This window comes from Perna viridis, chromosome 8, assembly GCF_037379345.1.
Source record: "Perna viridis isolate PV_CMFRI_1.1 ecotype Kerala chromosome 8, ASM3737934v1, whole genome shotgun sequence".
Taxonomy (NCBI): domain Eukaryota; kingdom Metazoa; phylum Mollusca; class Bivalvia; order Mytilida; family Mytilidae; genus Perna; species Perna viridis.
The window spans coordinates 3,052,316-3,068,729 of record NC_142452.1 but is presented as its reverse complement, the minus strand read 5'-3'; the positions used below and the strand labels follow the sequence as shown (position 1 = coordinate 3,068,729).

At 32.3% G+C, this 16,414-nt stretch overlaps 1 protein-coding gene across 18 annotated transcripts in view; it reads right to left on the bottom strand.

The window, feature by feature from the left end:
- Positions 1-16,414, bottom strand: part of LOC148608958 (uncharacterized) — a 69,143-nt gene that overhangs the window by 27,883 nt on the left and 24,846 nt on the right. The window contains exons 5-7 of one of the 18 annotated variants that reach the window (XM_088541862.1): positions 2,634-2,677; positions 2,100-2,322; positions 1,322-1,701 (exon numbers count right to left, since the gene is read on the bottom strand). The exons of 9 other annotated variants lie outside the window; for them this stretch is intronic. In XM_088541862.1, the coding sequence (XP_088397988.1) occupies positions 1,580-1,701; positions 2,100-2,322; positions 2,634-2,677 (389 nt within the window). In that variant the 3' untranslated portion in view covers positions 1,322-1,579. Of the gene's footprint in view, positions 1-1,321; positions 1,702-2,099; positions 2,323-2,633; positions 2,678-4,077; positions 5,013-5,449; positions 5,767-7,217; positions 7,644-8,075; positions 8,196-8,881; positions 9,544-10,678; positions 11,036-11,739; positions 11,991-13,150; positions 13,603-15,070; positions 15,244-16,414 lie in introns of those variants that run through there. 8 more of the 18 variants (XM_088541861.1, XM_088541868.1, XM_088541878.1 and 5 more) reach the window with 8 other exon arrangements.

The following is a 16,414-nucleotide window of genomic DNA, read 5'->3' as shown; positions in this document are numbered from 1 at the left end:
GTGTACGTTAGCAAAATTTGTGAAGTTCGACATCACCTACAGTGTATACAGTAGTCCAATATTTGAAATATAATTCTTAACTCTACAGACTATCACATATAGTCCAATTCTTAATTCTACAGACTATCACATATAGTCCAATTCTTAACTCTACAGACCATTACCTATAGTCCAATATTCGAAATGTAATTCTATACTCTACCGAACAACCTGAAAACGTAAGACCCTATCAGTCTCCTTGTGGACCAATGTAAAAAACAGGGTCCAAAAATACATGGACAACCTGAAAACTTGAGACCCTATCAGTCTCCTTGTGGACCAATGTAAAAAACAGGGTCCAAAAATACATGGAACATGTCCACAAATTAAAAGCAAAATTAAATGTTTCAAATTAAACACCAATGAAATCGGTAAAACAAAATAATTTTAAGCAAATGTCTGTTTTGCTTTATTCCTTAATTGTAAGGACCACCATTCCAACATCCATTTTCAGGTATTGAACATGGGTACAATATTTGAAGATATCTATACACAATTAATCCTAGACTTTCCTCTGTAGCATGGATTGTTTGACTGATGTTTTTCCACCTTATGAGTTTCTGAATCGAACAGATCAAGCTTTGTACAAGTCTGACACACTGAGAAAGATTTTTGATATGCAAGCTTCCAAAAGACAGGCATGTCACCCATCTTTGTAAAAGTCTGACACACTCAGAAAGATTTTTGATATGCAAGCTTCTATAGACAGGCATGTCACCCGACTTTGTACTAGTCTGACACACTGAGATACACACTTTTTAAAGGATAGACATGTCATTCCACTCAAACACAGTGTTCAGACTTACATCCAATCAGTTTACTTATTTTCTTATATGCCTTGTCTACCAGTTATGAAGGATTTTGTAAGATTTGGCTGGGGACCTCCCACTCTCAAGGTGAACACACTACCATGAGACAGCCAAGGCAGTATTTAGTGGTATGGCACATTGTGAAACAATTCTATAGAGATCCCTAGAATTTTTTTTTAAGTTATGATATTTCAAAACTTTTAAGAAAATTACAATCCCAATTCTTCTTTCTTCTGGTAAAAAAAACAACATGGTGATTTGGGGCTTGGTAATAGTTTTTTTTTTAATGTGAAAAAAAAAATGTAAAAAGTTGATTGATTTGTGACACCACACTGTATACATACAGGCATTCAGACAAAATAGACCTCCATACCTTAAACTTAACATGATTAAAGGTCTTCCATACACATCAAATTTAACCTATTTCTGACTGACCTTTAACAAAAAAAAAGCATTAAAAAAAACAACAACTGTTTGAGTCAAAATGTTTAATGAAGATGACACTGTAAACCTAACAGTAACAAGTTATACAAGATTGTGTTTCATAAAAGCATCAAACTGATTCTCTAAAATCTACAACACAAGTACTAAAATATTCAAATAAATACATAAACAATATGAATCATCATATTTACTGGGAATTAATTTTTTTTCTGTCTGTTCAATCCTCCTCCCATTCTATTAAAGTGTCATTGATTTCTGATGCCTTATGAACAACTCTGGATATTTGTTCAAGTTTTTTTTAGCCTTTGTTGTTTGGTTTTTAAGGCCCTGCGACTGTCACTACACTTGGAGTTGACTACATGAGTAAATGTGGTATCTGTAAACTTGGGAAACTGTCGCAAGACATAACCTGGGGAAAATAAATACAAAAATAATTATTTTTACAATTACAGTCTGTGTAAGAATCAGGCAGTGGGTTGAGTGAAATATGAAATAACCCACCACATTTAACAATTTAATGGGTTTTAAATGTGCAGATTTCAGATTTTTGCCTGAATCTTACCAAGACTTTTACTAATAATTACTGCAATAGAATAATGAGAGTTGTTACTAATCATTATACAGTATTAAGTAAAAAAAGTCTATAGAAGTCAATACAAGGCAGGGTTATACTAAAGAATAATAGTAGTTCAAATCACAAGGAATGGAGATTCAGTTAAATTCAACTTTATTTACTGTCATGTTCTACATCTCATCATCACAGATTAACAATGTTATGTACTTACTTAAGCAATATAATGTTCTAACCTTTGATAGCTTCTAATATAACAGGATCTATAGCTGGTCTGGAGTCTTCACCAGAACCAAACACAGCTCTACCCTTAGCACAGTGGTCACCAAGATACTGCTCATCAAAGAACATTTCCAATAGAAATCTGATCAACTTTTTGGGCTCCATTTTACTCATGGTACAGATCCTGTTCAGTCTATCAGCATTGCAGTACACTCCAGAACTGGGGTACAGTTCTACCTGAAATTAATATCACCACAAATATATGTCAAAACCTGTAAAACATTTAGAATCTCAAAAATTATGTTATCTATTGCAGTGATTAAACTTTCCCAGAAGAAAGGTCAAATTGGAATAAGTTAGGAAATTCTTTTTTTCTTCATCTATTACAAGTCTTCTTAAAATATATGAATGTACATTAAACTAGAACATGCTTAGATCTTTCCTTTAACACTGAAGCTGAGCAATGCAAAATTTTATTATATTCCAGACCTCATTGAACTTTCAAAGGAATAGATTTCAAAAATTAACATAATCATTTAATTTCTTACTTGATTATTTTCTGTTTTCCTACCTCCAAGTCTTCCCATCCTTGCTGAAATAAAATGTTAAATGGTGCTTTTAATTTAGGATTTCACTGAGGCACTACTTCAACATCTATCAACAAAGATAAACAAATACAAACTTGAACCTGCTTTGTAAAGAACACACATACTGACTGAAAGTTTATGGTGAGTTTTCAGTTATGATGCAAAAGCAAAGTCTAGATCTTAGATATACCACATCCTCTATAACATACAGACCATTTACAAACTAGATTTACCACGTCCTCTATAACATACAGACCATTTACAAACTAGATTTATCACGTCCTCTATAACATACAGACCATTTACAAACTAGATTTACCACGTCCTCTATAACATACAGACCATTTACAAACTAGATTTACCACGTCCTCTATAACATACAGACCATTTACAAACTAGATGTACCACATTCTCTATAACATACAGACCATTTACAAACTAGATATACCACATCCTCTATAACATACAGACCATTTACAAACTAGATTTACCACGTCCTCTATAACATACAGACCATTTACAAACTAGATGTACCACATTCTCTATAAAATACAGACAATTTACTAACTTAGATGTACCATATCCTCTATAATATACAGACCATTTACTAATTTAGAGTTACCATATCCTCTCAAACAGACCCTTAAATAATTTAGAGGTACCACGTCCTCTTTAACATACAGACCATTTACTAACTTAGATGTACCATGTCCCCTACCACATACAGAACATTTACTAACTTTGAGGTACCCTGTCCTCTATAAGATACAGAAAACTTACTAAATTAGATGTACAAAATCCTTTATTACATACAGGCCATTTACTAACTTAGATGTACCAAATCCTCTTTAACATACATACCATTTATTAATTTAGATGTACCATGTTCTCTATAACAAACAGCCCATTTACTAACATAGATGTACTATATCCTCTTTAACATACATAGCATTTACTAATTTAGATGCACCATGTTCTCTATAACAAACAGCTCATTTACTAACATAGATGTACCATATCCTCTATAACAAACAGACCATTTACTAATTTAGATGTACCATATCCTCTATAACAAACAGACCATTTACTAATTTAGAGGTACCATGTCCTCTATAACAAACAGCCCATTTACTAACTTAGATGTACCATATCCTCTATAACATACAGACCATTTACTAATTTTGTGGTACCATGTCCTCTATAACAAACAGCCCATTTACTAACTTAGATGTACCATGTCCCCTATAACATACAGACCATTTAGTAACTTAGATGTACCATGTCCCCTATAACATACAGACCATTTACTAAATTGATGTACTATATCCTCTATAACATACAGACCATTTACTAATTTAAGAGGTACCATGACCTCTATAGCATTTATTAACTTATAAGATCAACATAAAAGAAAATTTTCTTTATTGGTAAAACATACATCTGAGTAGCACAATATAACAATATTGAAGAAAAAATAATGATATTAAAATTTAATGATGTTATTTCTGTACAAATATAAAATGTTTTCCCCAATTCTACATTATCTATGTACTTGATAAGGAAATTTTGGAATGGACAACTTTAGAGGAAAAGCCTCATGTTAAATGTACCTGCATCACAGATATAATAAAAATACAAAACAGGAAATACACAACACAATAAGAAATTCTAGTAGGGTATAAAAAAATCTTTTTTTCCACTGTTTTTGTTTGGTAGTGATATCTTACTAAATATTTCCATGGAAAGTTCAATATAAGTTCATAGTGTAAGAAGAAATTCTACTTTTTGAATTGGAAGTTATTTTTAAGTCCAGTAGAAATGGCAGAGTAGTTTTGATTGTTGTAGGGAAATATGAAATCAATTCTCTGACAAAAAAGAAGTAATTTTTATATAAAAAAAATTAACCATTAATAAAATAACTAAAATGTATTCTATACAATGTCTAGCATTGTTAATGATGCAGTCAAACAAAAATTATTTTATTTATTGTATTTGATGTAATTAGGAAAGTCTTTCTTCACTTAGTACACTAAACTTTTTCCTCAGCTAAGATGTAGAAGTTTTACAAAGTCTCTGGCATCATATCCTGATATGTTTCTTCCTAAACAAGGGAGGTAACATGCTACTTCCTAAACAAGGGAGGTAACATGAGTGACTTAGATGTGCTTGCCATCTTTGATATTCTGGTTGATATAGTTGACTGAGGTACACCGTAATGCTGAGCAGCTTTACACTGAGACATTCGCCCTTCCAAGACTGCCTGGACAGCTTCCTCCATCTTCTCAGGGCTATAGTCTCGTTGTTTCTTCTTTTTCCATGAAAAAAGTAGAGGATTTAATCCTGAAATATACATTACATTATCAGCACTAAACTTAACTGAAGATGAAAAGATTTATTGGTACCCATTACAGACTTACAATATCAAGAAAGATAAGCAGTTAGTATCCATTACCATAGTCATTTCTTCTAGTAACAATTAAATGAAACTCCTTTGTACAAGGAAAAAGCAACCTTCACTTTTTGCTTATACTAATTAATTTGAAGCCATTTGAATGCACAGCCAATAAAAATTGATCCACTTCAGCTTTACTCACAAAGTTTTTACTTTGTACAGACTCTTTATAGGAGTAACACTAACTCCAGAAAAACAGTATCTTAATTTATCTAAACATAAATCTGGCAATGCACCATTTTCATGTAAAAAAATCAATTGAAGACAACAACCTTACTTATGTTAATTATCAAGGAACAAAAAAAGAATAAAACAAAAGAAGAACTATAATTTCCAAAGAACTTTATTTCCACATAGATACACATTTAAAGTTACAGACAATATACCACAGACGTCTTAATAGAGAAACCGATACAGACAACACAACACAATCTCTTATCACAACAAAGAATGTGCTTCATGTTTCTCATCTAAATTTAGCCATTCGTCTAGAAATGGTGCTTTGTGGCACACCAAAATGTCTAGCTGCCTGTTTTTGTGTCATTTGACCTGTGGACACTGCCTCTAATGCTCTTTCAAGCTGAACTGGTTCATAAGTCTTATAATCTGTAGGCCTATTTCCTTTTGACATTTGTAGCCAACCTGTAAAACCCCAAAATACCAGTTAATACACATGTTTATCTTTAAAATCATCTTTTTACGGTCAATACAAATATTTTACACACAGTGAAGCCCATTATGTCTTTCTTTACCAAAATCTATCATACACCAAGATAAATAGTACACTATACAAAATGTTGTTACACTACACGACTATATTATCAATCTCGTCAAAATTCAGAAGCTAGATCTTCCAAACAACAATTTAATCCAACCTTATTATCTACAAACCAATTCAATCCAATGGTTTGATATACCATACAATTTAATCCAAAGCCAGAAGCTAGATGAAAAACATGAAATTCAAAGTCCAGTCTGAACCAACACCAATCAAAGATTATAAAACTACTTGGACAATTTCATCAACATCTGAGTCCAATACAAGTCAACAATAGAATTTCTTCGTTTGTACAATATTAATAAGACAAGCACCAAAACAGTCATAAACAAATCAGAACACCATTGCACCTTCAACACACTATAGGAGAGTTCTTCGCGATGTCATCACTTACCTGTGATTTGGTTTTGGTTGGCAAAAAAATCCATTGAGCATGGGGCATCAACTTTAAATCATCATAACTTTGTCCTTTTTTAAGATAATTGAAAAATTCTTTTGGTTCCCTAAACTGCCAATAAAACTCTTTCTATCCATGGAATTTTTAAATAAAAATTAAGTAATTAGACTATATGAGAATAAAATTTTAAAAACAATTTTATATGAAAATAGAGGTTTACATATAAATATTGTTTCAATTTTATTCTTCTAGTAAAACAGTTATAAATTCACATATAAAATACGAATTCTTTTATGTAAATGAAACATTTCACAGAACCAAAATTGGATGTAAAATAACCAAGCTATAAAGCTTTGAAAATTGGGATTCTAATCATGAAATTGTTAATTGTTTAGTTAGTTATTTCTTTTCCAACCTATCTGACACTTAATGATTTGCAAATAAGTGAATATGACATCACTAATGAGATTGGCGAACTCTCCTTAACTGTAAGCTCTAAGTGATCACTATGTAAATGAATAACTTGTACAAAAACTATTGCATGAAAATAAAATATAATATGTAATTTTTTATAATATAAAAAAGGTGAGAGACCACATAGCAAGTTTGTGACTAAGGACAGGTGGGTTGATACACCTAAAACTTGGACTCGTAGTACAGAACAGGTGGGTGGGTACACCTAAAACCAGGAGTTACAGTCCAGTACAATGAAATATTGTTTGTTCAATCAGAACCTTATTTTCAAATGTGATGTGATGCTATGTAAAACTATTGAAACATTTATACATAAACAATATATCAAGAAGCAGAAAGTTCATCAATAAAACTGAAAAAATGTCTTTGGCTGAAACATTTTTTAAGTAAGATTTTTATTTAACAGACATTATTGATTTAAATTCTGCTAGATCTAACAAGATATTTGAGATTATACAATTTATTCTTTTTTTACAACAATCAAACTACTCACTACCTACATTACACTTGAGACAAGATGGTTCTGTAATATCTAACTAACACAAATAATATTCACATAAAGTACATCAATACAGCTGCATCTCTATCACTGACTATTTTATTCATTATCATAGCCCAAGTCCTTCCATTTCAAGTTTATTGTACACATATCAGTTTTTGGAATGATGTAAATTTTCCCCCACTTCACCATAGATGCAAGATGCATAACTGATGTTGGATAAACAATTTCAAAATGATGTCCTTTTGAACACTTGGCATAGTTGAATCCTACTTGTTTTAACGGTAGATGTGGATAGCACCTCATAACATAGTCATTTAGTTCCTCAAGGTTCCATTGTCGTTCTATGGCTACATCAATCTTTGGTGGACCTAAATACATATAGAAATAAAATTAGGTTTTTTAATATATATCATTCAAATTTGGATTAGAATCTGCATTTTAAAATATGAGCTAACAATAATTGACGTAAGTGACTACTTCTTGAGTCTTGCTTTTATTTATTGAACTTATTCGAGTCCTAAGCCATGATGACTAACCCCCTTAATTGTGAATATTATATATATATCATTACAAATTTTCTACATTCTTCTGAATTCTAATACTATATTGTTATTAAGCTATTTTTTTATTTCCAGAACCTGACAGTAATAATTTATTGAAATGTGTAGAAATATGAAGATTTTTTGTATTGTTTAAGTGTAAGGTCATCTATTTTCTTTGGTAACATCAATTAAAAAATATGCATTGAACTCATCTAAATGAAGAGAAACAATCACAGAATTTCTATACATAGTATTTACCAAAGCCATATTGAATAACTTGACTATCAAACTGCTTCAGAGACTGCATAGGTTTGTCAAGTAGAAACAGGCCTCTTTTCTTCCATACTTTATCCATGGGTCTCCCTCTCTGTCTGAATACTGCAAAGCATTCAAATTCAGTTAATAAGGAATAGAACCTTAACAAAAGTAAAGGTTTCACAAATTTCTTTGCATTTCCATGTATGATATTCCTGCTATAGTTCAGTTTAAATCTATTTGTTGTTTATACAAGTTATAACCACTTTGATATGTTGCTCCCAAACATCTTGGTTCATTTCTGTAGTATATTTGTGTCTTTTGATCAAGTATTAAATAGTCTTCTCTGTTTACAATAAAACTAGATATGGGGAATATGTCAAAGAGAAGAACAACCCAACTGGAATGAACAATGTCAGCTCAAGGTCATGGCTACTAGGTCCAAATCAACTACCACATAATTGTTTTTTAAATTATGTTAACCAAGACACAGGGGTAGAAATAAGAAAATATATTCAACTGGTCAAGCGGGCAAGTTTTGCCAAAACTGAACTGGCCTGGATTGAATTTAACTTGCCATTGCGATGTTTCAAACAGAAAAAAAAACCATCCAAAATTAAGTTGCCCAACAGGCAAACTCTGTATGACCTGGACTTGTCTGCCAGAAATTTTCTTGGCATTGGTCAATGGAAAAATGCTTACTTGGACCCCTGAAGACATGATAAATTTAATCAGTCTCTCAATGCAAAAATTCATGATGTTCGAAGACAACATTCTAATGGTGGATTTCTTGTGAAAGGAATAAAATGTACAACTTCCTATAACTTTAATCAACAATATATAACAAGAACACTGAAATATGCTGCATCAGAAAAGTACAAACTACAGAAAAAAAAAAAAAAAAAAAAAAATTAAAATCAAGCAAGACACTGTATAAAGAGAATGGCAAAGTTGATTAGATTAAAAAGAAAAAAACCTAACAAAGCAATTTGCTTCCTAAAGTTCATACAACAAAGCAATTTGAGTTAAGAACACTTATGAAGAGAACTATATATCATGATCAATAAGTATTCTATCTTCAGTTGCAAGTAAAAACAAAAACACAGAAGTGGAAACCAGACTGTTTTAAGTATTAGTTCAAGTCACAAAACTATCAATTAAAAGATTTCATGATACAAGAGATATATACACCAAATCTGTATATCCTGGTAATTGGCCAAAATATCTGTCAATTTTTCTGATGTTGACATCATTCACATTTACATCATTATCTAATATTTTTCAGACATATAAACAATTTTTGCCAAGGATTTCTTTAGTTTTGACACTCTATCAGCCACAGTTCTCCTGGGTACATTGTAAGCTCTAGAAGCCATGCTAGCTGTCATCTTTCCCGAGGTTACAGCAGACACAGCCATTTCTAAATGTTCAGGAGGATAGGCTTGGGTGATTCTCCTTGGATACATGAAGTCTGAAATGGGGGAAAAAGTCATTAATGAAACTGATTGCTTCAACAATGCAGTTTAGAAGTTAAGTAAACTGACAACCATTACAGAATTTCTGACCCAAAGAAAATCTCTAATAAAGACTAATAGGTTCTTACATGAGTGAAGGTCTGGTTATCGGTCAAGAGTTTGAAATACTCAAGTCTTTTTCATGAGTGCAGCACAGTGGCAAACAAGTGAAAGATAACCTAATCTTTGATCTGCAACCAGTATAAGTACCCGTTTCTTCCCTAAAAACATATGTTGTATTCGCTTCTCCTAGAGAGCTCTGCAATTTCTTGAAATATAGTATATAGTGAAGTCAAATTTTCTCTTGCCTTGGTTTTGAATATGTCTATGATGCTGCCACTTTTAAGATATTTCATTGGTTAGGAGAACAAGGCAAGCATGACCTTGTCTTACACGAGTAGTCTCAACTCACAAAGGGCCAGAAGAAAATAGTGTCATAATGCTATATCATTGTCTTAATTTAAAAGAAAGTTCATGCCAAAAAGCAGAGTACAGCCATTCAAAGAATCATATTCTAAGAGATATACAGACCAATTATATCTACTTTCCAATTAGTGCAGATCAAACTAGATTTCTACCATAAGGACCAGTTTGTAGCTACATCTCGGTCCTAAACAGCAAGTCTTTTCATCAATACATGTTACAAATTATGTATGTATTAAGAATGCAAGTGTGTGACTAATTTTGTCTAACGCTGAGCAGAAACTCACAAATACACCATCCATTATAATCTCATACATTCTATCCAACAGGATAATTACAAATTTGTCAACCACTACACATTTCAGAGGCAGCCATTTCCTATTAAAGTCACAATCTACCACACTTAGGGATGCTTTAATGGATAGATCGAGGTTAATATAACACCTTGTACTACTACAATGTGAACAGAAACATTTCTGATCCATGTATCAGTGACACTTAATCATAACTACTGCAGCACAAAAGATGAGTATGTTAAATCCACATATTTAACTGTTTAAAAGTAAAATATATAACCACATTTCTTCTCTGAAACTTGCCATAGTTTTGCTCTAAGTACCATATTTTTTTAGTCATTGTCCATGGAACTAACTATAAACATTTCAAAAGCATACTCAACTTTTATTTAAATGAGTCAACAAAAACAAGATCAACATGCAACTATAACAACACAACTCTCTGGTAACCTTCAAGAATGAGTGAATTGACAATTCCGACAGTGTTTATACACTTCAGATTTATCCAGCCTTTTTCACATATTTTCTTGATTTTTTTCAAAGAACATGTTTATATAAGAATCCTTTGTCTTTTTGACAAGCCTATAGAGTGTGGATCTTGGGACACCAAATTGTTTAGCTGCAGCCTCTCCCTTCATTTGATTAGTCAACACAGCTTGAATAGCTAGGTCCATACTAGCTTGATTATAGTTCCTCACACCTTTCTTGAACTCTGTAACTCCCCAAGTACCTGCAAATATAGGTAGTCCCTTTAAAAGATGAGACAGACAGACAGACAGACATACAAAAGGATCTGTAGTGGACGATAATTCATGCACAATCAAACTGTAGTAACACAAGATATATTTGTGATGATTAGTCCAACACTTTCAATATTCCTATTTAAAGATGACAGACAGCCATAATCGTTAAGATGCAGAATCTCTCTAAAAATGCAATGAGAATAGGTATGGTGAATATGTCAAAGAGACAACATCCCCACAGGGACAAAAAATGTCAGCCCAAAAATATCCTGTTCTTTTGTTGTGTTTCATTTTAGTTAAAGGAATGTAATATGACCATAGAGTAGTGTGAAAGGATACATAACTAATTCTAATAACAGCTAAATATTGCTGGGAATATAAAAGATACAATTTATTTTTAAACATTGCAATGACTACTAAACAATCATACATGTTACATGACAACTTTTTAATGAAATTTCTATTTCAAGTAGAAGAATATATTGAGTAGAAGAAAATGATTTTTTTAAAACTTAATAAGTATGAAATAATACACACACACACACACAAAAAAAAAAAAAAAAAAAAAAAACATGCGAGAAATATCCCTTCTATTTAAAATTTTCAAACTCAAAATACAAAAACCAACATGGTCTATAGAAATACTATTTTTTCATTAATTTTGACACATTGTTGAATAAAAAACCTAATTGTTACACCAATCTTGACACATTTTTCCAAGAAATCCTCAGGAAAAACTTCATGTAAAATGAGTTCTGGCAGCTAAACTTTCAAATTTAGTTCGTTTCTGCACTCTATGATAGATGGTAGCTCGTGGTACTTTATAGAAAGCAGAGGCCTCAGAAGGATTCATACGACCAGACATTACGGCATCAACTGCCTGCTCCAGACACAATGGATCATAACTTCTCTGTTTCTCTCCTTTTCTAGACCACTTTCTTACTGAAACAAAGAAAACAGCTAATAGGCTAACTGCTGAACAATTCCCCTTCACTCTATTTCAATAAGCTAGAATACATTCCTAATATAGAAAACCCATAGTTTAAGTCCAATATCTTACAGGTTTTGACACTAACTGTAGTTCAGTAGTCCTGTGCCTTCCTAACCTCAGGTAGGACTACCTTGAAATTGAAATCGGTAGTCCTTTAGGCTACCTACATTGATTCTTAATATTTTATTAGTCCTAAAGACAGGACTGAATAATATTGAGGACTACCTAATTTATCTATCAAAAAAACCTGTGGGCTACCTAGCAAGAAAAGTAAGTGACATTAAGCTTAGATAATGAATTGGTTCATAAACCTGTGACTGTCATACCAATTGTTGTTCCTTTTACAAAACATTAAATTTTCAAAGACAGCTCTGTTTGATGTATGTTATCAGGTAACGTCAAAGATATTGTCTGCATTCAAGGTAAAAAAAAAATGAATATCAATGTGTGAGGGTGCTGACTGGGGGTACTTTTCTCCTTCCCCTTCTCTCCCTGTCTCCCTATACCAAGTCCACCATCCTTTATGTTGTTGTTTACCATATGTATCATATATTTCAAACATTTCCAATGTGTTTAAAGTTGTAGAACAGACATTTCAAGTTCAAATGTCAATAAATGCCTCAATAAAATAATGTTTGGGTCATATCTAAGGTTTTTTTTTTAATCTTCTAATTTCCCCAACTCTAAGATTTAATGCACTAGTGAATGAATTTCTTCAACAGCAAATTATTTATTTTTTTCTCCAGTGACTTGTATTATAGTTTATGAATCCTGAAGTTGATATCAGACAGCAACAAAAATCGCTTACCACTTATAAGCCATCTACAAAAAATCTGATTATAAAAATCAAAATTTACTGTGACGGCTGCAAAATCAAGAAAGTTGAGTCACAATGTTATATATACCTATAGACCATACTTATAGAATGTTTTCTAGAATCACTTTGCACTTATCTAGGAACAGTAACATTAGATCCATCTTTCGACAGCTGATTCTTCAACAAGCTAGCTATTAGAACCAATATCCTGCAAGAAAGCAGGTCAACAGACACCAAGAACTATTCAGATCAAACTATGGTGTGTGGCCACACGAGTCCATATGTACTCCCAAAACAGATCACACAGCCTTTATTCAAATATGTTACAAAGAAAGATCAGCACTGAACGTACCATCAACATGTAAGATTGGCACTTAACATAAAAGTTTTATGATGCATATTTCACTGTTTTGAATATTTTCATTATTTTGAAAAAAAAACATATATATATTTCTGACTTTTAATTCATCCAATTATCCTAGACAGAATTTTTTTATTGTTATTTTTCCATTACAAATCCAACAACCAGTAAATCTTGTCTGCATATCAAATCTGTGTTCTGTTTATCTATTTTTGATAATAATATCTATGAGCAACTGTCCCCCGAGGAACACCATAGTACCGGGCAGCTTGACAAGAGTTCATTAGACCAGATCGGACAGCATCAACTGCTTTCTCTAAGTCCTCAGGATTGTACTTTCTTTTAACAGAATAGTCCCTCTTTTTTCTTGGTAGGTTTGGTGTGACTGAAAAACAGATCAGTAAAGTGTCAGGATCTCCTAAGGAGAAACATGCAGCAACCTTAAGCCTGGGTAATAATATCAAGCACACAGACAACTTAACACATGGAATTCCTTCCAGTGACCTGATAAACCTTCCAAATCTCTCCAGTTTAAACATGCAAACATATATAATATAACTAAAAATACAAGAGGCTCTAGTAAACTTCAACCTGCCATCTAGATATTGGACTGATGTAATTGTTTATGAAGAATAAACAAAGACTAAGAAACCTTCATAATTCAATTTTTAAAATTTTATATACATCTAAATAAAAGGGTGGATGTGCAGAAGTCCTTCCATTCATCATTTCTGTCAAGTTTGGGTTATCATTGGCCCAATATCAGCAAAGATACAGGCAATAGTAACATGTTTCTACATTGACAACAACACATGTTTCTCAATCAAAACAACTGGCAACCTCTGAATCAAAGACTAGGCATTTCTCAGCTATATTACAGAAAGTTCAATGTATTGGTATCACTATGGAAACTTTGAGTGGTCACAACTTCTCCCTGAGCTGCTCAAAATGTGAACAGTTCGTAAAAGGTATTCAGATCAACTCTAAACATTAGCTCCAGTAGTTTCAGAGAAGTTAATTTTTAAAAGCATAAAATAGCCTCTGGCAGCTATTTTGTTCCATCAACTGGAACAAGAAGTAAATCTTTGTAGAAGACCATACAGTCATCATTTCAACCAAGTTTAAATAAAATCTACAAAAAGATTTTTTCAGGAGTCGATCTTTAAGAAATTGTTAATGACCAGTGATAGATGCCTGACAACAAGTAATTACATCACATGTAAATCCTTGGTCCAAGTGAGCTAATACTCCGTTATAGCCCTAAATAGTATTTTATTTCTGTAAATATCAAGAGTCATTGACATTTCAAAGAAAAGTTTTATGAGAAACAAAACAGTAATGTACAGAAAATAATTTGTAGTAACAAAGTGTAATGATAATCATATAACACTTCTTCTTACCCCAAAATATCCTAGAAATGTTGTAGTTTTTCTTCAACCTTCTAACATCAATTAACTGTCATTAAATATTCATATCATTTTTGAGTGTGTCCAGTGAGTCACATTTTGACTTTCAATGAGTCAAACATTTATGAATTCACTCTTAAACAATATCAGAAGGATATTTAATAATACAGGATTTGAACAAGTTTGTGCCAAACATGTGAACAAGGGAAAAAACGTTCAGTCAAAAGTTGTTTTATCTTTGAGTGATTCATGACTTATAGACATATTCAACTGAACATGACAAATATATTTGAAAAATTAATTCTCTCAATATAGACCACATCCATTACAAGGAGGCAACAACATCAAAACAAATATCAGGAAGTACTGATTATTTGGTTCCAGCATGAGAGCATTAACATCTGGCATTACAACAACTTGGTAAAGTATTCCTGATGCCACATCTTATTCACAATTGTAGTATCAAGAGGCTACTGTACTACGAAGCACATGATAATACTGAGCTGCTTGGTAAGGCTTTATCAGACCAGACTTTACAGCAGCCACTGCCAAGTCTAGATCATCAGCATTATAACCCCCATGTCTTTTAAGATCTCTTCTCCTCTGCAGAAAGATTTGTACTGAAACAAAGATGAAACCAGTATTGGTTGTAAAACTTGTCTTCACTATATAGTACCATGCATGAATTTATCATGCAGACATGCTCATTGCCTACTAATTATTTACAGGGAGATTTATATCAAGGCTGGTTATTTAATTCTAAAATACAGTAACTGTTAGTGACTTAGCAGTTTTATTTTTAAACAAATTCAACTTGCATCTAAAAAATTTCTAAAATCCAGAACAGATCCAAATATTATAGCTGACTTACAGTATATTGACAATCCACTCTCCTCATCCAATGATACAATTGAAATAACAAGAAACAACCTAATATCAACTAACAATATGGCTTACTGACATGTACATAACTCTGTCAAAATCTAAGTCACTAACAAATTAAGTTTATGACTACATAATTAAAAACAGCATTTCGATTACCAAGACACCAAAATCACAGTTTTCAAGAATATGCGATACATTTTAATGTGCAAACACTTTAAATTCACATTTGCCACGAACACCAAAAAAACATGAGGAACATTTCAAACCATAATAAATATTATCATGCCATATTCACAGTTAATCAAGGACATGAAAGGTCAAGATACTGGAGAAACATTCCAATTCACTACCACTACAATCCTGATTCCTGATCCTGACAAGGGAATAAAAACAATGATCATTTCAACACCAAAATCACAACTTAGTTGTCAAGGTAACACACCTGCTGTAATTATGATGTCCAATTGTAGTTCTGTATTGTACATCTAAGCAATTATAAATAAAGCACTGTAAATATCTCCAATAAGTACTAAGAAATGTAACAGATGAATTCTAATAACCTGTATCAGTATTGATCAATTTATTTTCCATTCAACTCCCTCAATCTTTTAACCATGCGAACAACAGTTTGTCTTGGTATATTATATATCATAGCTACATTAGTCACTGAATAATGGCAGAAGAGAACTCCTATGAGAGCATTTTCTAAGTCCTGGTCAGCGAAAGGCATTTGCCTTCGCGAAGGAAAACATTCTCGTTATTTCCGTTGTAAATTGGTCATACCTTGACCTGAAATGATACAATGTGCTATACTACATGTACATATCGAAACTGAATTCAGGCATGTCAAGGCAATCTTTTCAACATAAAGTTCATCATACACAAGAAAATTGATTGTACTAAACA